At 43.2% G+C, this 23,867-nt stretch overlaps 1 protein-coding gene across 1 annotated transcript in view; it reads right to left on the bottom strand.

The window, feature by feature from the left end:
• Positions 1–23,867, bottom strand: part of obscna (obscurin, cytoskeletal calmodulin and titin-interacting RhoGEF a) — a 43,008-nt gene that overhangs the window by 11,825 nt on the left and 7,316 nt on the right. The window contains exons 18-60 of the mRNA XM_052074926.1: positions 23,197–23,472; positions 22,841–23,107; positions 21,648–21,914; positions 19,552–19,818; positions 18,753–19,019; positions 18,194–18,460; positions 17,854–18,120; positions 17,514–17,780; positions 16,507–16,776; positions 16,120–16,398; positions 15,791–16,048; positions 15,451–15,717; positions 14,838–15,104; positions 14,503–14,769; positions 13,555–13,821; positions 12,942–13,208; positions 12,607–12,873; positions 11,994–12,260; positions 11,659–11,925; positions 11,046–11,312; positions 10,711–10,977; positions 10,299–10,565; positions 9,814–10,080; positions 9,478–9,744; positions 8,999–9,265; positions 8,238–8,504; positions 7,556–7,822; positions 7,025–7,291; positions 4,903–6,957; positions 4,760–4,832; positions 4,599–4,693; positions 4,403–4,515; positions 3,793–3,993; positions 3,590–3,672; positions 3,333–3,506; positions 3,039–3,198; positions 2,848–2,949; positions 2,579–2,743; positions 2,336–2,494; positions 2,073–2,250; positions 1,856–1,969; positions 1,621–1,788; positions 1,416–1,518 (exon numbers count right to left, since the gene is read on the bottom strand). Of these exons, the coding sequence (XP_051930886.1) occupies positions 1,416–1,518; positions 1,621–1,788; positions 1,856–1,969; positions 2,073–2,250; positions 2,336–2,494; positions 2,579–2,743; positions 2,848–2,949; positions 3,039–3,198; positions 3,333–3,506; positions 3,590–3,672; positions 3,793–3,993; positions 4,403–4,515; positions 4,599–4,693; positions 4,760–4,832; positions 4,903–6,957; positions 7,025–7,291; positions 7,556–7,822; positions 8,238–8,504; positions 8,999–9,265; positions 9,478–9,744; positions 9,814–10,080; positions 10,299–10,565; positions 10,711–10,977; positions 11,046–11,312; positions 11,659–11,925; positions 11,994–12,260; positions 12,607–12,873; positions 12,942–13,208; positions 13,555–13,821; positions 14,503–14,769; positions 14,838–15,104; positions 15,451–15,717; positions 15,791–16,048; positions 16,120–16,398; positions 16,507–16,776; positions 17,514–17,780; positions 17,854–18,120; positions 18,194–18,460; positions 18,753–19,019; positions 19,552–19,818; positions 21,648–21,914; positions 22,841–23,107; positions 23,197–23,472 (11,434 nt within the window). The remainder of the gene's footprint in view (positions 1–1,415; positions 1,519–1,620; positions 1,789–1,855; positions 1,970–2,072; positions 2,251–2,335; positions 2,495–2,578; positions 2,744–2,847; positions 2,950–3,038; positions 3,199–3,332; positions 3,507–3,589; positions 3,673–3,792; positions 3,994–4,402; positions 4,516–4,598; positions 4,694–4,759; positions 4,833–4,902; positions 6,958–7,024; positions 7,292–7,555; positions 7,823–8,237; positions 8,505–8,998; positions 9,266–9,477; positions 9,745–9,813; positions 10,081–10,298; positions 10,566–10,710; positions 10,978–11,045; positions 11,313–11,658; positions 11,926–11,993; positions 12,261–12,606; positions 12,874–12,941; positions 13,209–13,554; positions 13,822–14,502; positions 14,770–14,837; positions 15,105–15,450; positions 15,718–15,790; positions 16,049–16,119; positions 16,399–16,506; positions 16,777–17,513; positions 17,781–17,853; positions 18,121–18,193; positions 18,461–18,752; positions 19,020–19,551; positions 19,819–21,647; positions 21,915–22,840; positions 23,108–23,196; positions 23,473–23,867) is intronic.

Raw genomic sequence — 23,867 nt, 5'->3', positions numbered from 1 at the left:
TAAATTATATCTGCAAGGTTTCAAAACAATTTAAATGTGTCCTATTTGCTGATGATACAACTTTCTACTGTTCTGGAATAAATCTGAAACAGCTCCTGACAACCGTAGAAAACGAATTAAACAAATTTAAAAACTGGTTCGACAGAAATAAATTGTCACTTAACCTGAAAAAAAATCGAAGTTAATTGTTTTTGGCACAAGACCAATCAAACACCAAGCTAAAATTATGGTAAACTCAATTGAGATAGAAAAAGTGTATGAAACCAAGTTTCTCGGATTAGTAATAGACTCAAAACTATGTTGGAAACCACATATCGATAACGTAAAAAGAAAAATAGCCAAGACCGTAGGGATCCTCTACAAAACCAAGGAAGTGCTAAATAAGAGATCTTAGTACACATTATACACTTCATTATTATTACCATATATGACCTACTGTGTGGAAATATGGGGAAATACCTGCAAAACAAACATACTCCCTATTCTAAAACTACAAAAAAAAGCCATTTGAATTATTAATAGATCAAAATATATGGAACCCACAAATCCACTATTTAGCAAATTAAATACGATGAAATTTTATGACCCGGTTGACTTTAAAATCGCCCAATTAATGTACAAAGCACACAATAACCTGCTCTGCCAAAACATTCAGAAGTTTTTCGAAATTCGAGAAAGCAGCTATGATTTAAGAGGTACCAACTTATTCAAAAAACTCAAAACAAGAACAAACATTAAGCAAAGAAGTGTATCTATCAAAGGTGTTAATCTGTGGAATAATCTCGAAACGGACCTGAAAATGAGTAAATCGCTTGCTGAGTTAAAAAACAAATTCAAAAAATTAGTCCAAACAACCTACATTAATCAGAATTAAAATGATAAATTCTAAACATTAAATATAATGATAAATCAGAACAAAGTTGATAAATAGAGAAAGGTATTGAAATATCCTTTATGAATACAAGAGAAAATTGACACAAGAGTGCCAGGGTGTGGATGTATATAATCCCGATACAAATCAAAAGTTGTAGAAATATCACGGTTAAGTATGAGCCTTAATGGAGACTTCTTTCTTCTTACTTTTTTTCTTTTCTGATTGATATAAAAATGATTTATTAGATATAAACACATAACGGGGAAGGACTAGATAAGTTTTTTACTTCTTCCTACTCCCTTGAACATAATAACTGTGTTGAATGAAGACTGATTTCTTTCTTTTTACAATTTTACTGCATATGTTTTATGTTCAATAAACAAATATCAGTGGTGTTCTGTCAGGGCCAGTAAGGCCTTCTCTGCTGGCCTAAACATTCTCAGAAAAGTCCATTTAATAAATTTACTTTTCTGAGAATAAGATAAATTTAATTGATGTTATTTTATTTTTATAAATATGCAATTGCAAATTTCATACCGACCTGATTCGGGGAACAGGAGTTGTGAGAGTGGAACAAGTAAAGTGAAGGTCCTCACTCTCGATCAGACAAGTACTTTCCAGCCGACTAATAAATCTAGGTGGAGCTGAGGAAAACATTTTAAAATACGGTAAGCACAAAGCCTTTCCAGGTTGAACATGTAAAGTGCACATAGAATGATATTTCAATCGAATCCCTCTCGACTTACCCTGCACTACAACAGTAGCCAGAGTGCCAGTGCTGCCCATGCTGCTGTTAGCGTAGCACAGATATTGTCCAGAGTCTTCTGCAGTTAAACTGTCCAAGATCAGAATGCACGTGCCGGATCTGTCCGCTGTGATGATGTGCCGAGGGTCATCCTCCAACACAAGGCCATCTGAGAAGAAGACATCCGATACGTGTGAACCAATGCAATGTGATACACTTTTTTTCAGTTTTCTGACCTTTGAGCCAAGTGATCACTGGCTGGGGCGATCCTGTAACCTTGCAGCTCAGTTTGACTGTCTGCCCGATCTTTGCCGTGCAATCCGATAGCAGTGATGTAAACACAGGGGGGTCTTGTTGATGGATAGACACAAACACAGCAGGAAAAGACAACAAGATTCATAAAAACAACGATAGAGGTTTGCAGTAGATCTGCTGTCATCGTAATCGGCTTACTGTTAGTGGGCAGGATGGATCGTTGCTGCAGCTCCTTCAGGTCTTTGAGCCAGGAAAGTCTCACCAGTGGTGAACGGCCCTGCAGTGCATATCTCCGCACCGAGCCCCTGTGCTCATGCCACAGCTCCCAAGTCTTCTCGTCACCTCCCATTGTTTCCCGTAGCTCAACATCATTCAGCTGTGGTTGGCACAGTCGAAACGTGAACTTGGATTTGTGCGTCAACATGAAGCCACCAAAAGTGACACAATGATCACTTTATTACCTTCATTTTATTCTTGAAGGTATACACATCACAGCTCTTACTGGCATCTCTTCTCAGTTTGCATAGGACAATACATTCCTTGAACAGAAAGACTTGTCTCTGATGCCCTCTAGAGGTCTTTTTAGTGTCTGGCGTTTCATCCCACACAGTGAAGGCTCCCTTTGAGAGAAAAAAAGGAATTTATTTAAAATTATTTCCCTTCTGGAGATAACATTTCAAGATGTGGTCGATGCTTTTGCTGACCTGCCGCACAGGCTCGCCCAGGGCAGACAAAGGGGCGGGGTAGTTTTCAATGAGGGAGACCTGGTGCAGATTGTCAGACCTCCAGGGTAGACAGGACACAAGGGAGAATGCATCCTCCAACAAACAACAGCTCTGGCCGCTTTTGGCCTTGTTCTTAATTAGCTCCTGAAGATAAAATGTTCATTCAGAACAGAGTTAACACCCTGTGGACTAACGCATGAAATGTTTGAAAACAAACAAAAAAAAGGTATAAACTATTCATAGTTGACCTTCAGCAATGCTTGATATGTCTGAATCCTTTCAACTGGTCTTTGGATGAAGGTCAAGGTATCTATGACGGGAGCCTCGGGTCTACCGGATCCTGGTAACTCCTGTATTACAGCAAGAAATGCACTTAAAAATGGTACTGTTGTCTTTTTCAGTGTATGCTGACATACAGAGTAATGTTTATGGGGCTTACTTTGAGATATTGTTGGGTAGCTTTATCAGCAATGCAGGCCTCTGCTTGTGTTTGTCCGAGCATGTAGTGAACATACTTTTCAAGGTCCTCAAAGTGACGGATCAGATGCATAGCGACGTCATCATCCGTAGTACATGCTCTCAACCCAGGGAGAATAGACCTGAAACCGCCGCTTATAATGTCAAAGTCAGGCTTAAGCTGACTGCAGAAAATTGGAGTCTGTTTGTATTCTTTCCGTCCAATTTTGCAGATGAGTGCATATACACATTTATACACTGGTTATTGCGTACTTACTTCTCATGAAGAAGGACAATGTCCTTTATATTTCTGAAAATGATATCTTTCTGGTTGATGATGTGGATAGGAACATTGAGACTTGAGTCCAAGTAATTTAGTGGATGAGAAATAAACAGCCTCGTTTCCTTCACAAACTCCTCTTCACCATCAATCAGTCCTTGAATCAGTTGGCTAAAGAAAAAACGTTGGAAGGAAAAATATATATATATTTTTAGTCAATAATAGACAATAGGTGCCCTGTAATGCAAACAGACCTCAAAGCCCTCCTATACTCTTCTCCCGTGGAACCGATTCCATCAAGATCCTCTTGAGGTGCCCGCAATTGTGTGAAGGCCTCCTAAAAAAATAAATTAAAAACAATAATCAATGAAAATAAAAACCGAACAGTGCTGCATTTATTTCTGCCACACCTGAACTGTTTAATCATTCCACCAATTGCTAGAATTGAACGCCTAACCTTTCTCTTCTTCTCTAGGTAGGCCGGACACACCCATCCCTGTCGGGCAGCGTTGGTTTTGGTGGGTTTGGTTCTCACGAGCCATTTGTCTGGATGGACAGAGTCTAGAACCTCGACGAATTGACCCTCCTTCAGTAAAAAACTGTCCTTGCTTCCACTGTTGGGGTTGCAGGCTGCTCTCGCCACATACATTTCAAATGTCTAACGGAAGTAAAAAGCAATTACGTGCATTAATATCACGCAACAAAAATTGTTCAACTGCAAAATAATACAAATGCAATCAATCACCAATAGAAGAACATTTAAACAAACCCTAACTAAGCTGGCTCCTTTTTCTCAACTCAAACACTAGGGGTCTGATTTACAAAGGTCTGAGTGTGCAAAAATGGGCACAAACCGTATTGCTCAAATAAAAAACTGAACTAAAGGATCAACCAAACACACCCAGGATTCTGTCTGTTCAACAGGAATAATTGCTGCACAGTTGATTCTGCGTCAAATAGATTATACTTTGGATGTGCAATGTCATTTATCAAAGCTGAGCCGAATTGCGATGGCTGATTTTGTGCTTTAAAATCACACATCTGAAAGACAGATACAAAGCGCAAACCTCGCGTTGATCCTCTTCCCCTTCGGATTCTGATCCAGAGACAGTGCTAGCTAAAGGTGTGTGCGCCCTAAGGTGTTTAGGAGATGGTGTTCTCATTTGGTCTTCTTGGGTGCCTATGAATGAGAGGCACACAAAATCATTGATATACTTGATAGGAGCCGAGAAAGAAGAAGCCTTGATGGGTATCGCTGCTTACCTTGAACTTGTAAAAAGGTCTTGAGAAGGCAGGGATCAGCAGAGTGTTGTTTCAAGTCCTTCGGAGGCATCTGGTCTGTTGCCTCAGGAAGTTCCCTGCGGTAATATTAATGAAACATAAGTTTTCGTCATGAGAATAAAACAAAGCCTCTGCTCTATTACCTTGCTGGATGGGTCATAATTTCGACAGGTTCAATCACATCTGGTGCAGTGTCATAATCAGATGGACTTGACACTATAAAAGAAAGACAATTTAATGAAGAAAATGGAAAATGTGCTGAGAATAAGATCCATGTATTACTCACCGGAGCTGGTGGCGATGAGAGACGATGGTCTCCTCTTTTGTTGGCCCATCTGAATGTGCTGCTCTGTCAGGTTGTAGGCCTCCCACAAAGAGACGTCGATATTCTCGACATAGTTATCAGCATCGGTCCCCGAAGTGGCCTGATCTTGAATCTGTGTTTTGTCCTCAGGCCTCAGTGGGGCCAACTGCAGTGGAGTAATTGCGGCGAGAGGTGGGTGCACTTGCCTGCCGACTGTCTGAGCAGGCTGTTGTAGCGGAACCACGGTTATGTTTCCACTGTAGGACGTCATACCAGATTTATTGACCACCTCACATGTGTAGATGCCACTGTCACTAAGGGTCAGTTGAGTGATAACTAGAGAGCATACTCCACCCTCTGCGGCTTCAATACAATGTCGTTCATCACTACTGATTGTTTGACCATCTTTAAGCCAGCACACGCTGTCATAATGTCCTTCTATAATACACACTAGAGTGATGTTACCATCAACATCTGCACACTGGTTGCTAAAGACCTCTTTCAAGACCGGCCGTGTATCTTTGCCAGTTTCGTAGCCTTTTAAGGGAGTCTGGATCTTGACGGTTGCTTCTTGCATTTGTGGTTCATCTTCAGCACTGATGTAAACCTCTGGTGAAGCATCCTGGACTGGCTTCTGGAGATCCAAAATGATAGGCTGGGTGTAGGGTTGGGTTGACGTTTCATCATAGAAGCCACCGGGTTCGATTATGGGGATCTCGGTCAAAGCTTCTGAGAAAGTTTCATCTTCAGAGATGTAGAGGAGAGGAATTTCTTCCATCATTGGCACTTCTTGGTGGTCGTCCTTCCTTGCCATTGATCCGGCAGCAACTTCTTTGTCCATTTCAGGTTCTTTTCTCATAGGTTTGACTGGATGTTTTATCAGCTGTTTGGGTAGAACCAACTTTTCCACCATATCAGCGTCTGCTGATGCCGACTGTTTTTTCTCAAGTCTTGATTCTTCGTCTTTCAACGACCTTCCCGTCTCTTTTAGTAGCTGAGCTTTGGCCGTTGTCACCACTTGTTCATCTTGATGTGTTTCAGTGTCTCTTGATAGTCGTTTTTCCATTCCTGTCCTAGTTTTGCTCTTTGACCTCACAGGTGGCTTTGGGGGAATAGGTTCAGTCCTTATATCTTGATGCAGTTCTTTTCTTTTTCCGGAGTGGCTGTCCAGCTGATTTACTGATGGTACTTGTATCACTTGCTCCTCTACTTTCTCTGTGGCCGCGAGTTCTTTTACGTGGTTTCTCAGTGTATTCCCATCCCTAGAATCATTGAGGGCAGCGTCTGATGGCTGAAGAGTGAACTCCTCAGTTTCTTTTTTAACAACTTCAGGAGTCTCTCTTCCTCTTGCTGCTTTTCCTTTTGACCTCACAGGAGGTAACACACCGTCCCCAGTCTTCCCCACATCACTATCCTTAACATCTGGTTCCAATGTTTCGATCTCAAAGGCTGTTGTTGATGGTTTCATAACCTTTTTCTCCTCCTCAACTCTCTTCCACAATGTTGTTTCTGGGTGGTCATCAAGTATTTCAACTTCTCTGACTTTTTCGAATGGTTTTTCGTTTTGCGTTGGATTTGTTTCCAGAGATTTAAAAAACTGCTTCTGTTGATCAACACCATTATTTCCAAGATTTCTGCCTGGTTGACTGAGTTCTGCCTTCATTTGTGGCTTTGCTGGTTGAATCTTCTCCGTCTCAACTCTTTCAATCACATGCTCCTTCTCATCTAGATTTGCTGGTCTTGCGGAAACCTCCACATTTTGGTCCACATTGTACTGAGCATTTTCTGTCGGTTTTTCAGTCTGCATCGCCTTCTGGTCTTCTATTTGCAAAGACTGAATGGGCTGTTTGATATTAACCATGGCCTCTCCATCTTGTTCTACAGCAGTGATCGATGCTTTTCGCACTGTCCTCGTCTTGGGTTCAGGAGGGATTGGGTGTGCATTGGGGAGATTCACATTCTCGGGTTCGGAGGTGGTACTCCTTGTTCGCGGTCGTACCATGGGGGGTTCATTCTTTGACAAAGTAGTCTCAGGTGCTAGAAGGTGAGGGGAAATTATTCAAATTTTGTTGCTGTACATTTATTTTACGGTAAATGTACCAACCTTTTACAGACACCGCTGCAGTGGTTTCTGCATTTCCTGCTTGACATGAGTAAATTCCACTATCTTCTGGATTTAGCTCCTTGATATGAAGTTGCAGCAAACAGCCATCCTTCTTCATCGCATACTTCCTGTTTGCTCTTAGTGGAATTCCATTTTTTTTCCACTGTGCCGACACACCAAGTGTGGACAGTTCACAACACAAGACTGCTGTGGCTCCCTCTTCCGTTTCGGTGTTTTGCAATTCTTTCTTGAAAAAGCAAGGCAGTTCTAGAATGCATTAGGGAAATAAGTAAAGTCACGACTTGTCCCTTAAAATAACATATACTCACCTGCAGAATCAATTGAGAGCCAATGCAATATTTGCATCACTAACAAAAAACATTGACATCTTGTATTACCAACAAACATTTGTAAGGGCACATGTCCTGCATTTACCTAATATAGAAGCAGTGGGTGGATTCATATCATCAAATAAAAAACAGAACTGTAAAACAAAATTCTGTCGGGAAATCAGTAAATTGATGCACATACCTTTTACAGACACAGTTGCAGTGGTCTCTGCACTTCCTGCTTGACATGTGTAGCTCCCACAGTCTTCAAGATGGAGCTCCTTAATATGAAGCTGAAGCAGACAGCCATCCTGTTTCATGTCATACTTCCTGTCAGCTTTCAATGGCAGCGCATTCTTCTTCCACTGTACTGAGACTTCAGGTTTCGACAGCTCGCAAGACAGGACAGCTGTAGCCCCCTCGTCTGCCTCTATCCTTTGTAGCTTTTTCTTGAACAGTGGAGGGAGCGCTGCACAAATAGGCACATATTAATAAATTATTTATTCTATTGTGGTAAAGGGTGAAGGCTTCACAATGCCATTTTGAAGATGGACATCTTATAATCAGGCATCTCCATAAATATCAAGTGATGACTTTTGTGAGAGGTAAATCCACCCATTTTCAACACCGCTTATCCTGAACAGGGTCATGGGGGGTTCTGGAGCCTATCCCAGCTAACTCCGGGCGCAAGGCGGACTGCACCCTGAACTCGTTGCCAGGCAGTCGCAAGGTACATAAAGAGAAGAACAATTATTCACAGTTACATCCACACCGCCACCGTGAGTGGGAACCGATCTCACACTGATCGCTCACTAGTCGGGGCGAGTGTACCACTACACCATCAACGATTGAGAGGGAACATAAAATGTGTATAACATACACACCTTTGATAGAAAGAGTTGCTGTGGTTTCTGCACTCCCTGCTTGACATGTGTAGCTGCCACTGTCCTCAGGTTTAAGATCCTCGATGTTGAGCTGAAGAAGGCAGCCATCTTGCTTCATCTCATACTTCTTGTTGGCCCTGAGAGGCAGATTGTTTTTTTTCCATTGCACTGGCACCCCAGGTTTAGAGAGCTCACAGCATAGAGAGAATGAGGTTCCCTCATCTCGCTCTGCACTTTGTAGGCCTGTCACAAACAATGGCGGGAGCTCTGGGGGAATTCAACACAAAGAGAGGACTTGAAGATGACCAACAAAATTAGGTGACAGAATTTGTTTGAGACACATGACCACTATGCACACTACTGGTTGTTGAACAGGGATGGCAAGGACTTTTATGCTGGCTGAAAGACAAATTATAGCCTCTATATGTTACTAAGTAAGTCTATACTGCCCAAGCCATGCAGAATCAGTAGTGCTGGTCGATTTGACTGAAACTACAGCATATCAGCAATGGAAGTGATTCTCGACTCCATATGATTTAAAAATTGTCCTCCCAGGGCCAGCTCTGGCCCTCAATCATATCAGTATTTTTCTGTGCTGTGATTGATTGGTCATAGCAAAATAGCCAACTACACTACAGTTGTGTCGAGATGTATTGTTATTGATAGAAAAAGTAGTACATTTGGTAAGTAATTTTATTGTAATTTTGTCATTTTAGATAAATATTGATTCACCACTGATTTTCATCCAGTACGTACGGTACCTTTCACTGATAAAGTGGTTGCAGTCTCTGCACTTCCTGCTTGACATGAGTAACTACCACTGTCCTCCAATTTGAGGTCCTTGATGTTGAGCTGTAGAAGGCAGCCATCCTGTTTCATCTCGTACTTCTTGTTGGCCCTCAAAGGCAGTTTGTCTTTCTTCCATTGCACTGGCACTCCAGGTTTTGACAGCTCACAGAACAGAGATGTTGAACATCCCTCTTCTATCTCCACTCTTTGTAATTTTTCTTTGAAGAATAATGGAAGCTCTAAAAAGTGGGTATATAATTGATCAAACTTAGATGTATGAGTTCTAATGAGAACGGGATAAAATTGCTTATTTGTAACACTATAGATTGACTTGTCCATAAACATGATACATTGCAAAACTTAAATGCAAATTTAACTTCATCATGTAAACAATTCAATTTTAAATTTTACTATTCAATTAAAAGTGTGTGTGTCCACCAAACAGAAATACCTCTCACAGCTAGAGTTGCAGAAGTCTCTGCAGTTCCCGCATAGCATGTGTAGCTTCCGCTGTCTTCGGGTCTAAGGTCAATTATGGCGAGTTGTTGAAGGCAGCCATCTTGTTTCATCGCATACTTCCTGTCATCCCTCAGAGGCAGTCTGTTCTTTTTCCATTGCACTGCCACTCCAGGTTTCGACAGCTCACAGGACAGAACGGCTGTGTCTCCTTCTTCTGCCTCCATACTTTGCAATTCGATTTCGAATGAGATTGGGCGCTCTGGAAAAGGATTATTAAAATAGTGTGATAAAGAATTGGGGTGAATTACTTTCTCCTAAATGGACGCACCTCTTACAGACAGTGTTGCAGTGGTCTCTGCACTGCCTGCTTGACATGTGTATCTACCGCCATCCTCAGGCTCGAGGTCACTGATGTTGAGCTGAAGGAGGGAGCCATCTTGTTTCATCTCAAACTTCCTGCTGGCCTTCAAAGGCAGCCTGTTCTTCTTCCATTGCACTGGCACTCCAGGTTTAGACAATTCACAGTACAGAGAGACTGAACCGCCCTCCTCTGTCTCCACACTTTGCAATTGTTGTTTGAAGAATAATGGCAACTCTATTGGACAAACCATTGATCAAACTTCATTCCATGTTTGGGATCTAATTAGATCAGCCTCACATTTAAACATAATGTTGAATTAGTGGTCTGCCCAACATATAGTGCAGAGTGAATATGCGGCACTTAGTCATACATTAGCATAATTATTTTGGTGTTTTATTTTTTTTTTTTTGTTTGACTACTCGGGTGTGCATTGAAAAAAAAAAGTTAAATACCTTTCACAGTTAGAGTTGCTGAACTCGTTGCACTTCCTGCTTGACATGTGTATGTTCCGCTATCTTCAGGTTTGAGGTCCATAATGTTCAGCTGAAGAAGACAGCCATCTTGTTTCATTACATATTTCCAATTTGCCCTCAGAGGAAGCTTGTTCTTTTTCCACTGAACTGGCACTCCAGGTTTAGACAGCTCACCGGATAGGAAGGCTTTATCTCCTTCCTCTGCCTCTGTACTCTGCAAGTCAGCTTTGAATATAACTGGGAATTCTGGAGAAAGATTATACAAATATCCATATGGATATGTGAAACGTTTGAAATGTATAGGAAGGAACACAACAGTGGTCAATTGTGTACATACAGTATATAAAAACAGTGCCTTTTATTGAGCACCCAAACTGTCAAGTGGACGTACCTTTTACAGAAATAGTTGCAGTGGTTTCTTCGCTTCCTGCTTCACATGTATAGCTACCTTCATCCTCAGGTTTGAGGTCACTGATTTTGAGCTGCAGGAGGCAGCCATCCTGTGCCATCTGATACTTGTTGCTTGCTCTTAATGGCAACTTGTTCTTCTTCCATTGTATGGCAGTGTCGGGCTTCGACACCTGACAGCGCAGGGAGGCAATACCTCCCTCCTCACCCTTTACATTCTGTAAGTTTTCTTTGAAAAATGGTGGGAGTTCTAGGAAAGATGAGATTCAACTTTGAGAAAAGCGCTCAGCAGAAAATATAAGAAGCCTCTTTTCCTACCTTTCACTATGATAGTTGCAGTTGATTCTACACTTCCTACATGACATGAGTAGCTGCCACTGTCTTCAGGTTTGAGGTCCACAATGCTAAACTGGAGAAGGCAGCCATCTTGCTTCATCTCATACCTCCTGTTGGCCCTCAGAGGAAGCTTATTCTTTTTCCATTGAACTGGCAGTCCAGGTTTAGACACCTCACAGCTCAAAGAAACGGAGCCGCCCTCATCCGCCCGCACATTTTCCAAATCTTTCTTGAAGAACGGCCGTAGCTCTGGGCAATAATGGACATTAAATGTCCAAAATGTTAATACAACGAAAGCCAAACTGAATCCATCATCCATCAATCAGTTTTGACATTGCGTGTTCTCATTAGGGTCAGGGATGAGCTGAAGCCTATCCCGACTGTCTTTGGTAAAAGTGAGGTACACCCTGGACTGGTTGCCACTCAGTTGCAGGGTACGTACAGTATATGATAGATATGCAGCAAGATCGATCCATAAAAACTACTGGCAGCCTGCACAGAGCCCTGAGATGAAGCCCATATAACACTTTTGGGAGAGAATGCTTTTGTATATTGTACAGCATGCGCTTGATTTGCTTGATGAACTTCAACGTACCTTTGACTGTAACAGTAGCAGTAGTTTCTGCATTTCCTGCTTGACAGGTGTAGCTGCCACTGTCCTCAAGTTTAAGCTCCTTGATGTAAAGCTGAAGGAAGCAGCCATCCTGCTTCATCTCGTACTTCCTGCCAGCCCGAAGTGGCAAACTGTTCTTCCTCCATTGTACTGGCAACCCGATTTTGGACAGTTCACAGCGCAGGGAGGCGATACCTCCCTCCTCACCCTCTACATTCTGTAAGTTTTCTTTGAAAAATGGTGGGAGTTCTAGGAAAGATGAGATTCAACTTTGAGAAACGCGCTCAGCAGAAAATATAAGAAGCCTCTTTTCCTACCTTTCACTATGATAGTTGCAGTTGATTCTACACTTCCTACATGACATGAGTAGCTGCCACTGTCTTCAGGTTTGAGGTCCACAATGCTAAACTGGAGAAGGCAGCCATCTTGCTTCATCTCATACCTCCTGTTGGCGCTCAGAGGAAGCTTGTTCTTTTTCCATTGAACTGGCAATCCAGGTTTAGACACCTCACAGCTCAAAGAAACGGAGCCGCCCTCATCCACCCGCACATTTTCCAAATTTTTCTTGAAGAACGGCCGTAGCTCTGGGCAATAATGGACATTAAATGTCCAAAATGTTAATACAACGAAAGCCAAACTGAATCCATCATCCATCAATCAGTTTTGACATTGCTTGTTCTCATTAGGGTCAGGGATGAGCTGAAGCCTATCTCGGCTGACTTTGGTAAAAGTGAGGTACACCCTGGACTGGTTGCCACTCAGTTGCAGGGTACATACAGTATATGATAGATATGCAGCAAGATCGATCCATAAAAACTACTGCCAGCCTGCACGGAGCCCTGAGATGAAGCCCATATAACACTTTTGGGAGAGAATGCTTTTGTATGTTGTACAGCATGCGCTTGATTTGCTTGATGAACTTCAACGTACCTTTGACTGTAACAGTAGCAGTAGTTTCTGCATTTCCTGCTTGACAGGTGTAGCTGCCACTGTCCTCAAGTTTAAGCTCCTTGATGTAAAGCTGAAGGAAGCAGCCATCCTGCTTCATCTCGTACTTCCTGCCAGCCCAAAGTGGCAAACTGTTCTTCCTCCATTGTACTGGCAACCCGATTTTGGACAGTTCACAGCGCACGGAGGCGATACCTCCCTCCTCACCCTCTACATTCTGTAAGTTTTCTTTGAAAAATGGTGGGAGTTCTAGGAAAGATGAGATTCAACTTTGAGAAACGCGCTCAGCAGAAAATATAAGAAGCCTCTTTTCCTACCTTTCACTATGATAGTTGCAGTTGATTCTACACTTCCTACATGACATGAGTAGCTGCCACTGTCTTCAGGTTTGAGGTCCACAATGCTAAACTGGAGAAGGCAGCCATCTTGCTTCATCTCATACCTCCTGTTGGCGCTCAGAGGAAGCTTGTTCTTTTTCCATTGAACTGGCAATCCAGGTTTAGACACCTCACAGCTCAAAGAAACGGAGCCGCCCTCATCCACCCGCACATTTTCCAAATCTTTCTTGAAGAACGGCCGTAGCTCTGGGCAATAATGGACATTAAATGTCCAAAATGTTAATACAACGAAAGCCAAACTGAATCCATCATCCATCAATCAGTTTTGACATTGCGTGTTCTCATTAGGGTCAGGGATGAGCTGAAGCCTATCCCGACTGACTTTGGTAAAAGTGAGGTACACCCTGGACTGGTTGCCACTCAGTTGCAGGGTACGTACAGTATATGATAGATATGCAGCAAGATCGATCCATAAAAACTACTGGCAGCCTGCACAGAGCCCTGAGATGAAGCCCATATAACACTTTTGGGAGAGAATGCTTTTGTATATTGTACAGCATGCGCTTGATTTGCTTGATGAACTTCAACGTACCTTTGACTGTAACAGTAGCAGTAGTTTCTGCATTTCCTGCTTGACAGGTGTAGCTGCCACTGTCCTCAAGTTTAAGCTCCTTGATGTAAAGCTGAAGGAAGCAGCCATCCTGCTTCATCTCGTACTTCCTGCCAGCCCGAAGTGGCAAACTGTTCTTCCTCCATTGTACTGGCAACCCGATTTTGGACAGTTCACAGCGCAGGGAGGCGATACCTCCCTCATCACCCTCTACATTCTGTAAGTTTTCTTTGAAAAATGGTGGGAGTTCTAGGAAAGATGAGATTCAACTTTGAGAAACGCGCTCAGCAGAAAATATAAGAAGCCTCTTTTCCTACCTTTCACTATGATAGTTGCAGTTGATTCTACACTTCCTACATGACATGAGTAGCTGCCACTGTCTTCAGGTTTGAGGTCCACAATGCTAAACTGGAGAAGGCAGCCATCTTGCTTCATCTCATACCTCCTGTTGGCGCTCAGAGGAAGCTTGTTCTTTTTCCATTGAACTGGCAATCCAGGTTTAGACACCTCACAGCTCAAAGAAACGGAGCCGCCCTCATCCACCCGCACATTTTCCAAATTTTTCTTGAAGAACGGCCGTAGCTCTGGGCAATAATGGACATTAAATGTCCAAAATGTTAATACAACGAAAGCCAAACTGAATCCATCATCCATCAATCAGTTTTGACATTGCTTGTTCTCATTAGGGTCAGGGATGAGCTGAAGCCTATCTCGGCTGACTTTGGTAAAAGTGAGGTACACCCTGGACTGGTTGCCACTCAGTTGCAGGGTACATACAGTATACGATAGATATGCAGCAAGATCGATCCATAAAAACTACTGCCAGCCTGCACGGAGCCCTGAGATGAAGCCCATATAACACTTTTGGGAGAGAATGCTTTTGTATATTGTACAGCATGCGCTTGATTTGCTTGATGAACTTCAACGTACCTTTGACTGTAACAGTAGCAGTAGTTTCTGCATTTCCTGCTTGACAGGTGTAGCTGCCACTGTCCTCAAGTTTAAGCTCCTTGATGTAAAGCTGAAGGAAGCAGCCATCCTGCTTCATCTCGTACTTCCTGCCAGCCCGAAGTGACAAACTGTTCTTCCTCCATTGTACTGGCAACCCGATTTTGGACAGTTCACAGCGCAGGGAGGCGATACCTCCCTCCTCACCCTTTACATTCTGTAAGTTTTCTTTGAAAAATGGTGGGAGTTCTAGGAAAGATGAGATTCAACTTTGAGAAGAGCGCTCAGCAGAAAATATAAGAAGCCTCTTTTCCTACCTTTCACTATGATAGTTGCAGTTGATTCTACACTTCCTACATGACATGAGTAGCTGCCACTGTCTTCAGGTTTGAGGTCCACAATGCTAAACTGGAAAAGGCAGCCATCTTGCTTCATCTCATACCTCCTGTTGGCGCTCAGAGGAAGCTTGTTCTTTTTCCATTGAACTGGCAATCCAGGTTTAGACACCTCACAGCTCAAAGAAACGGAGCCGCCCTCATCCGCCCGCACATTTTCCAAATCTTTCTTGAAGAACGGCCGTAGCTCTGGGCAATAATGGACATTAAATGTCCAAAATGTTAATACAACGAAAGCCAAACTGAATCCATCATCCATCAATCAGTTTTGACATTGCGTGTTCTCATTAGGGTCGGGGATGAGCTGAAGCCTATCCCGACTGACTTTGGTAAAAGTGAGGTACACCCTGGACTGGTTGCCACTCAGTTGCAGAGTACGTACAGTATATGATAGATATGCAGCAAGATCGATCCATAAAAACTACTGGCAGCCTGCACAGAGCCCTGAGATGAAGCCCATATAACACTTTTGGGAGAGAATGCTTTTGTATATTGTACAGCATGCGCTTGATTTGCTTGATGAACTTCAACGTACCTTTGACTGTAACAGTAGCAGTAGTTTCTGCATTTCCTGCTTGACAGGTGTAGCTGCCACTGTCCTCAAGTTTAAGCTCCTTGATGTAAAGCTGAAGGAAGCAGCCATCCTGCTTCATCTCGTACTTCCTGCCAGCCCGAAGTGGCAAACTGTTCTTCCTCCATTGTACTGGCAACCCGATTTTGGACAGTTCACAGCGCAGGGAGGCGATACCTCCCTCCTCAGTCTCAATGCTTTGCAACTCTTCCTGGAAGAATGGGGGCAGCTCTGGACACGGAAAGAGAAATGATACAAATGGACACACCTTCACTTTGGAATGCTGCATCCCTCCCTGTATTACCTGTCACAGTAAGCTTGGCACTGGCCTGTGCATCGCCTGTATCACAAGAGTAAACTCCAGCATCCCGGGGCTCCACGGCATGGATGAGCAGTAAGTTGACTTTTCCCTCCTTTCGTATCTCAAATTTGTCGCCATTTCGGAGAGGGATATGGTTGTGCCTCCAGGTAACCGGGGTGGTGAAGTCAGAGGTTGTGCAGGACAAAGTAGCAATTTCTCCTTCTGAGATTCGAACATCTTGAGGCTTCTCCTCAAATAAAACTGAAAATCAAAATATCTCTTTAGATGAACAAATCTTCTCAATAGGACTTGATAGATACATTTCTTCCCACCTTTGACCTTTGGCACCACCAAAAGACTCGCCGATGTCCTTTCTTCCCCGATCACAAATGCCACAATGCCTGTCTCGTCAGGTGTTGTCATGGTGAGAACAAGTCGGTGTGTGCGACCTTGGCATGTCATCTGGTTCATATCGTTCCTCTGCAGCGGACTGGAGTCCAGCCACCACACACCCTCATTCACATTGGCATGGCTCAGCTCGCACACAAACATGGCATCTTCCCCCGCAGTTACAGTGATGTCTTTAAGCTCTGTAACGATTCGTACCCGCTCTGTGGAGGAGAAAGGCAGAGACAGATACCGGTGAAGCAATGGAGTGGGAGAATTTTTACAATACTGTAATGATAAAAACTGGGGGAGATTATTGCACTTTGACATACCCCTCACAATCAACTTGGCAGCGGTCTTCTTGCCCCTGGTGATGCAACAGTATTCGCCAGCATCCTCCAGGTTCAGCTCCTTGATCGCCAGCATATGCATAGGTCCTTTTTTGGTAATAATTAGTCGTGCCCCAGCTTCAATGACCGTGTTGTCCTTCTTCCAAGTGACCGGGACATTTGCACTGGAAACTTCACATGACAGCAGCACCGATTTGCCCTCTGTCACCGCTTGGCTCTCCAGTTCCTTCTCAAAGAAAACGGATGCCGCCGCTAGCATAAGAGGGAAAAAAAAAGAGATATTACTTGAGAATAGACTTACTGAAATGTTAAATCGCTCCATGTACAGCACTTTGTATGCAGCGATGGCTGTTTGTAAGTGCTCTATAAATACTGTTGACTTGACTTGACTTGAGATGACAAGACAATTAAAATGGGGAAATGAGGCAGCATTTGACAGGCAACATATAATACAGTACTCTATTGTGCTCTCACATAAAATATTAACACAATTATTAATATACTGTAGTCTGACAATGAATGATTAAGATTTCATATTTCAACCAGTTTTATCTTGCTACGCTTGCCAGTACCTAAGATAAGAGTTTTGGGAAAGGGACAAAGACTTATGAATGTTTCATATGGTGAGTGTTTCATTTTTTTTCTCTCTCTTGTTCTCTTCTTGACAAATAATGTAAAAAAAACATTTACGTATGTTAACTCACATTAAGCATGTTTACTATCCTTACTGTATACAATATTTAGTGCTGCATATAGCATCATTTTACGGTAAGAACATTCCCACTGCTTTACATCTACTTCAATGATGGCCATGAAAAACCACCGCAGTGTATTTTGACACAATTGAAAAGCTATCCTTTCAGGCGACAACATTTCAATGAAATACGCAAGAGGATCATCAGTGTCTGTGCAAGCTCTGTGACAAATCATTCGAGTTTTTGTACATTTTCATGAACAAGAATTTCAAAAACAAGAAGCATATTGAATACCTCTCACATTCACTTCAGCAGTTGTCTTCTGCTCGCCAAAGACACAACTGTACTCCCCAACGTCCTCCGGCTGGATGTTTCTGATGCTCATCTCAGCTACGTTCTCCTTGAGGGTCATCTGATACCTCCCACCTTGATGGAGCTGGTCCTCTCCCTTCCACCACTGTACAGACATCCCACTCCTGGACAGTTCACATCGTAGGGTCACGTTGCCTCCTTCAGCGGCCTCCTGGTTCTTCAAACCCATCTTAAAGGTGAGGGGAATAGCTGTGGATGTAGGATGGAGAAAATAAGTACGATTCCACAACATGCATACTTAAACGTAGCGATCATCTCTTACGTGTCACAGTGATGTTGGCTACGGTCTTGGTATCACCATAGATACAACTGTAGACTCCACTGTCGTCCAGCTGGGTGTTTTTGATGGTCAGCTCCAGCATGCTGTTTCGATTTCTTAGCTGGTATTTGAAATTATTCTTCAGCAGCTCCTGGCCTTTCCTCCACTCAACAGAAAGGCCGGGTTTGGACAATTCACATATCAATGTCACGCTGTTCTCCTCTTCCACTTGGAGGTTCTTTAACTTGGTTTTGAATGTGATGGGAGGTGCTGGAAATGCATCTTATTGTGAACATCCGGATGAGACAGTTGGTTGTATTATCGTAGATGTGAGATCACTCACCTATCACGATGAGCTCAGCAGTTGATTGGCTGTCTTTTGTCTTGCAAGTGTACTTCCCAGCGTCACATTCTTCTACATGGTTGACAAACAGTTTGGTGAAATTTCCCTCCTGTTTCATTTCATATTTGTAACCAGGCTTAAGGATGACTCTTCCTTTCCTCCAGTCCACTGGTGCGTCAGGTTTGGACAACTCGCAGCAGAACACTCCACTGTCACCTTCCTTCAGCTCCAAATTCTGAACTTCTTGCTTAAATGTAACCGGAAGAGCTGGTGGAAAGCAACACATGAAAATCAAAGAGATTTCCAAATCTTTTTTACATTTGCTGAACACCGTCTTAGGTACACACAATTATGCTGGATGTGTTTACTCTACAGGGTGTAGATGTACCAAAAATGGCACTCCCGATTATACTGTCTGTGTGACTATATTGCGTGTATCATTGCTAATATTAATTAATTGGGTGGAACTGCATTCCCGATTCTTGGTGTTCACGTGAACTCACCAAATAAACGATGACTTTTTTCACAGGTAATGCGTTTTGACTTGACTGGAGCCTACCTCTTACTTTGATCTCAGCGGAAGTAACAGCTGAACCACCAGAGCAGCTGTATTCGCCAGTATCCTTGAGAGTAAGATCTGCGATCAGCATCTCACACACCCTGCCCTCTTGCTTCATCTGATATTTGGCTCCCTCCCTCAGGAGCTGAGCATCCTTTCTCCACTCAACCGGAACTCCTGGTTTGGAGAGCTCGCAGTAGAGCATCACACTGCTCTCCTCCACTGTTTCTTGGTTCTTCAACTTTTGCTTGAACATCACTGGAATTGCTGTGGGGACAATAGGAAATTTGTTTGTGCAATCCAATGAGACCTAATGGCGCTAGCAAATAGTCTCTCTTTGACAGAGAGTTACTGTTTATTTTTAACCATGGGGTTATTGTTGTTGTAGTTTGCAGTGGGGTACAACTCCCTTGATTCGTTCTGAGCGCTTTGCTTATCCTGTTTGTAAATACAGTGTATTTATTTAGGTAGGTCTGAATCATTGGTTCTCTATTTCTGATCTGTGATTGGTTGGAGTCCAGGTTATACCGACTTCTTCTCCAACTCACCAGTGACTCTAATTACTCAGATATGTGATATCAAGGATGGACGATGGATGGATGGCTGCAGCTAAACAAAGTAAAATAGAATACTGTAAACGGCTCTCAGTGTGATGCAGTGCACTTTGACATCACCACAGAATCCTTAAGCATAAACATATTGAAGATGTTCTTTTTGATGGGCTAACGCTGTGGGCATTAGTTGTACAAAATGTTTACGTATGTCGACTTGTGTTTCCATGAGGTGCACCGTCTCTCACCGGTTATGATGATTGTAGCAGTAGTTTTAATGTCTTCACAGATGCAGCTGTAAATACCACTGTCTTCAGGCTGACTCTTGTCGATGAGCAGCTCCAGTGTGGAGCCTCTCTGCTTCAGCTGATACCTCTCACCATTGGTTAACAACTCATCTCCCTTCATCCACTGAGCAGTGAGCCCTGCTTTGGAGAGCTGGCAGCAAAGTGTTACCCCGTTGCCTTCTTGCACTTCAATGTTACTCAGTTCATGGAGGAATTTGACAGGCCGTTCTAATTGGGGAAAAAAAGAGAGATTACCAAAGATTGAACGCTGTAATATTTTCCGTACGTAATCATTAGCTTCACAAAGCTTTGACTTGTCTTTGGATGAATTGTTGATGTTGTGTGTTTTGAGTTTCACATGTACCCATATATATACAGTATATATATATATATATTTTTTTTAATCCTCGTCTCACCCCTCGGGTGGTGTCCATCCCTCATTCAGCTTGGGTCCTCTACCAGAGGCCAGGAAGCTTGAGGGTTCTGTGCAGTATCTTTGCTGTTCCCAGCACTGCACATTTCTGGACTGAGATGTCCAATGTTGATCTGTTGCAACCACTCATCTAGTTTGAGGGTCACTGCCCCGAGTGCTGCGACCACCACAGGCACGACTGTCACCTTTACCTTCCAGGCTCTCTCCAGCTCCTCTCTGAGCCCTTGGTATTTCTCGAGTTTCTTGTGTTCCTTCTTTCTGATGTTTCCATCACTTGGGACCGCTACATCCACTACAACGGCTTTCCTCTGCCCTTGATCTATGATCATGATATCTGGTTGGTTCGCCATTACCATCTTGTCAGTCTGGATCTGGAAGTCCCACAGGATCTTTGCTCTGTCATTCTCCACCACCTTCGGAGGTGTTTCCCATTTTGACCTTGAGGTTTCCAGTCCATACTCCGCACAGATGTTTCGGTAGACTATGCCAGGCACCTGGTTATGGCGTTCCATGTAGGCTTTCCCTGCCAGCATCTTACACCCTGCAGTTATGTGTTGGATCGTCTCAGGTGCCTCTTTGCACAACCTACACCTTGGGTCTTGTCTGGTGTGGTATATCTGGGCCTCAATGGCTCTGGTGCTCAGGGCCTGCTCCTGAGCAGCCAGGATGAGTGCCTCTGTGCTGTCCTTCAGGCCAGCTCGCTCCAGCCACTGATAGGACTTCTCAAGATCAGCAACTTCCGTTATGGCGCGGTGGTACATCCCGTGTAGGGGCTTGTCCTCCCATGATGGTCCCTCTTCCAGCGCCTCATCCTCTGTTCCCCATTGTCTGAGACATTCTCTGAGTACGTCATCCATTGAAGCCTTCTCCTTTATGTATTCATGGAGCTTGGATGTTTCATCCTGGACAGTGGCTCTCACACTCACTGGTCCCCGGCCTCCTTCCTTTCGGCTTGCGTACAGTCTCAGGGTGCTGGATTTGGGATGGAACCCTCCATGCGAGCTTTCGGGTTTTAACGTCTGTGGTCTGAATCTCTTCTTTTGGCCACCTTATTATTCCTGCAGGGTATCTGATCACTGGCAGGGCATAGCTGTTTATTGCCCGGGTCTTATTCTTGCCATTGAGCTGGCTTCTTAGCCAGCTGCATGCATGTATGTGTGTATATATATGTATGTATGTATACATATATACATGCATACATATATATATATATATATATATATATATATATATATATATATATATATATATATATATATATATATATATATATATATATACGCTGTATATGTATGTGTGTGTGTGAGAGAGAGATAGTCCCAATGTTTACAAACTGTTACAAACAACTGTTTACAAATGCAGCTGTTACCACTGTTCTGGAAAAAAATTTGGTTCAGACCCCAACAGCTAACCTCCGCCTCATTTCCAATTTATCCTTCATTTTCAAAGTCCTAGAAAAAGTAGTCGCCACTGAAATTCACTCTCATTTAACCCACAACAGCCTTTATTATTATTATTATTATTATTATTATTATTATTATTATTATTATTATTATTATTATTATTATTATTATTATTATATCATTATTATTATATGATCACAAATGCACTGCTGAATACTGACCGTTCACTGCAAGGAAAGCTGTAGTAGTTTCTTCACCACAAGTACAGGTGTAATCACCAGCATCTTCGAGAGTGACATCATTAATAGTCATCTCCAGCTGCAAATCCTTTTTCCTCATCTGGTACTTGTCTCCTTGCCTCAACACCAAGCATCCTCTCCTCCACTCCACTGAGTGGGCAGGTTTGTTCAGCTCACAGCGCAGAAACACACTGTTGCCTTCAATCACCTCCTGGTTGGCAAGCATGAGCGTGAAACGTGGTGGTAAACCTGTCAGGCAGAAAAAGTCTTACAGAAAAAAAGGGAACAAAAATATGCGAGGACAAGCTGCTGCCAGGAATTTTGGACCCGCCACATCAATATTCCATCTTGATGTATATAGAGACACGGTACCACTTGCGCTTGTCTTTATGATCAAGTTTCGTGTGTGTGCAAGACAAACACAGTGTCAGATTAAAGATATATGGAAAGAAAGAAATGATCCGTATTCCTTCCCACGCTAATAATCCAGAAGTGCATTGTATTATCTGATATTCATCCTTCAGAATCAAAATGTACCCGACAAATATTCCAAGGGCAGGGCAATGCAGTCCTGTGATTTTTATGTGAAACGTAAAATAATTTTCCCAACTGCTGTATTTGGTTTTACATAGGTCACATGAGGATCTTATTGACAACAATTATCTTTTTTAATTTTTTAATTCATTTGGCAAACAAAATTAAAGCAGGATGTTTTAATATAATTAATAATTTTAATTTAATATCAGGGCGGCCCGGTAGTCCAGTGGTTAGCACGTCGGCTTCACAGTGCAGAGGTACCGGGTTCGATTCCAGCTCCGGCCTCCCTGTGTGGAGTTTGCATGTTCTCCCCGGGCCTGCGTGGGTTTTCTCCGGGTGCTCCGGTTTCCTCCCACATTCCAAAAATATGCGTGGCAGGTTGATTGAACACTCTAAATTGTCCCTAGGTGTGAGTGTGAGTGCGAATGGTTGTTCGTTTCTGTGTGCCCTGCGATTGGCTGGCAACCGATTCAGGGTGTCCCCCGCCTACTGCCCGCAGACAGCTGGGATAGGCTCCAGCACCCCCCGCGACCCTAGTGAGGATCAAGCGGCTCGGAAGATGAATGAATGAATGAATTTAATATCAAGCGCTATATATAAATCAGCATGTAATATGATACGGGGTTGTGGTGACTCACCCTGGACAGACAGCTCTGCAGTTGATTGGCTGTCCTTAGTTTTGCAAAAGTATTTCCCAGCATCGCTGTCTTGCACGTTGTTGACAACCATCTTGGTGTAAGGCCCTTCCTGCTTCATCTCATACTTGCCTCCACTGCTCAGAAGTACACGACCTTTCCTCCACTCCACTGGAGCTCCAGGTTTGGAGAGCTCACAGCAGAAAAGCCCCCTGTCGCCTTCCTTCACCTCCAAATTCTTGAGCCCATGTTTGAATGTGACTGGAAGTGCTGTTTGGCAGAGCACATGCAGATTCATGTCATCGGCATCAAAATCGCATACGATATTTTAAATTTGCTGGCGTGTTGATTTTACTGACATTTCACTTTGAGTTCGGCAGTTGTTTTCTCATCTCCTGTAATACAGCTGTACCTCCCCGCATCCTCCACTTCTACGCTGACAATGGTCAGCTCAGCTGTCTGCCCTTCAAGCTTCAACTGATACTTTCTTCCGGACATCTCCTCAGACAGCACCTGTCCATTTTTCTGCCATTCTACTCGGGCATCTGTTTTTGACAATTGGCAGCGGAGTGTCACACTACTGCCCTCCTCCGCCTCCTGGCTTTTCAGACTCCCTTTAAACGTGGCGGGGATCGCTTCACGGGAACAAAGAAAATGTTCCAGTTTGTGGCACACAATCAAGCAAAAGTATTGATGACCAATAATCTGCTATATGGAGAACGGATGGTAATACTAACATCAAACAACGACACAAGTATTCAAATATATGGAGCTGGTCTCACATTTGAAACGTCTATAAGATTTTTGGCGTGTTCCTGTGGTTTTATTTTCCATTTAAGTGCTCAGGGATCTTGTAATATCAACAAGAAAGATGTAGTGAGAACTAACTGGCCTAACACAATCGCTGATTAGTAAATACAGTGTTTTTGCCATGTCCTAAAAAGTTCAGTTGCCATAGTGGCAACATTTTAGAGCAGTGCTTTTCAAAGTGAGGATCAGCTCCCCTATGGGCTGCCAGAGAACATTAGGG

This window comes from Hippocampus zosterae, chromosome 8 (genome assembly GCF_025434085.1).
Source record: "Hippocampus zosterae strain Florida chromosome 8, ASM2543408v3, whole genome shotgun sequence".
In the NCBI taxonomy this organism is placed as follows: Eukaryota; Metazoa; Chordata; class Actinopteri; order Syngnathiformes; family Syngnathidae; genus Hippocampus; species Hippocampus zosterae.
The sequence above is the reverse complement of the archived record's forward strand: the minus strand, read 5'-3'. Positions and strand labels throughout refer to the sequence as shown.